At 42.6% G+C, this 1801-nt stretch overlaps 1 protein-coding gene across 1 annotated transcript; it reads left to right on the forward strand.

Moving 5' to 3' along the window:
• On the forward strand, positions 1–1546 carry V1514DRAFT_370414 (uncharacterized protein; the record flags this gene model as incomplete). Its single annotated transcript, XM_066929992.1, has 2 exons — positions 1–240; positions 322–1546. Exons 1-2 carry the CDS (start codon positions 227–229, stop codon positions 1544–1546), a joined length of 1239 nt encoding a protein of 412 aa, XP_066780468.1. The 5' UTR covers positions 1–226.
• Between the last annotated feature and the right edge of the window lie 255 nt (positions 1547–1801).

Genomic DNA, 1801 nt, shown 5'->3' on the forward strand with positions numbered 1-1801 from the left:
TCAGACATAAATATCCGGGGTGTCATAAAATCAAAGGGGTATACCCCAACTATGTAAAAATGGCTGACGAGGAAGTGTGACTCCTCCAAGTCATGTATCTCATTTCAATCCGGCCTGAATGGCAAGATCGTGCTCCCCTTCTCCCCTCCCCCAATTCGCATTCTGTAAATTATAAACCTCCTGATTACAAGCAAGTTAAGATAAAATCCAATTTGTTCAAAACAAGATGTTTCAAAAATTGTGAGTGAATGAACCTTTATCGCTGGAAAACAAAATCTTATGGGTTGCAATCCGTCTCTCATTTGTAAAAAAAAAAAATAGGTTCGCCAAGCTTAAACCCAAAAAAATTACCTCAACCCGTAACGATCACAACGGCGGTTCAGTTAAAAGATTTTTTGATTACTTTCGTTGTGGATTCAAGATTCGCCGTGGCTTGCGGAAGCCCGGCCAGCAGCAACCGCCGACGACGACTATTGATAAACATGGTCCGTTTGAGCAACGCAAATCTCAATATATTACCTGCGACAAAGACATGGACTTGCTTGACGAGCTTATAATTGCCGCCGCAAGTTCATATTCTAATAATTCGCCAGTCTTAAGAGTTGGCGCCGACGAAAGCGCCAGCAGAACCACCAAGAGTGGCACGTCTGTCACATCACGGTCGTCGTCATCGTTCATGCAAGACAATCTCGAAGCACAAACATCTGGCTTGGAAACTATCCAACCGTTTTTCTCGAGCTCTTCGTTTAACGGACCGTTTCTGAAAAAACCCAAAAGTCTGGAGGGCATGGAATGGTTCCGCAATGAAGACCGAAAGCTGGCGATGAATAAACTTGTCGACCAAATTGATGAAACTATCAATCTGTACAACAACAACATCTCAGCAACAACAACAACAACACACTCATCACCATCATCGCCACCCTTACCAGTGGTAGCACCCCTCCGCATCAAAGCTCCTGAACTAAGAAATCTTACACCCATTTCCTTAGATTCACCATCACACGACAATTTGCAACCGGGCTTGCAGCACGGTTCTTCGTTCACCGATTGGTATCGCAATCTCGAAATCCAAGAAATCATGGACGAGATTGACACCGCCGCCCGACTTTTCCATCCCAAATATTTTGCAACCACCCAATCAGGCGAACCCGCCGAACCGACCAGGCACACGCTTAGTCCGGATCACTCCGAAATTGAACATCTCCAAATACCAAAGTATCACCATAACAAAACAAAAAAAGTGCAAGCAGCGTCCGAATTCAACAAGCTCAAGACCGGCGTTAAAAACAACAGCGAGATCTACAATAATAATAATAATAATAATAATAACAACAATTCATCTGTTGTTGCACCAAGTGCAAAAAGGGTTAAAAAGCCATTTATCAACTACACCGATGAATGCGACCGTGGAAAAGCAAGCCCACCTCTGATCTCACGTCCCGGTCATAAAACTCCGTCAATTCAAACCATTCTTACCGATTTTTGGTCTGATCTTGCACAGTACATTTCTGGTCAACGTCAGCGGATTCCTGTCACGACTTGACATTTAACTTGGGTACAACCCCCTTTTCGCAACACAAACCCCGCGACCACGAATCAAACCAAAAACTATACAACGTATAATCTCTAAATACATAAATGCACCGACGCAGATGAAGCAATTTCTGAATTCTGGATGGATATACCGGTATACCTATATTTTTACTACTTTAAACCCCATTTTGTTATCAAAATGGTTTTCTTTACAATCAACGCTACGTATTGTTACCGTATAGTAGATAGCAAGTAAACAAATTTT

Source organism: Lipomyces japonicus, assembly GCF_038497905.1.
Source record: "Lipomyces japonicus strain CBS 7319 unplaced genomic scaffold V1514scaffold_152, whole genome shotgun sequence".
Lineage (NCBI taxonomy): Eukaryota > Fungi > Ascomycota > Lipomycetes > Lipomycetales > Lipomycetaceae > Lipomyces > Lipomyces japonicus.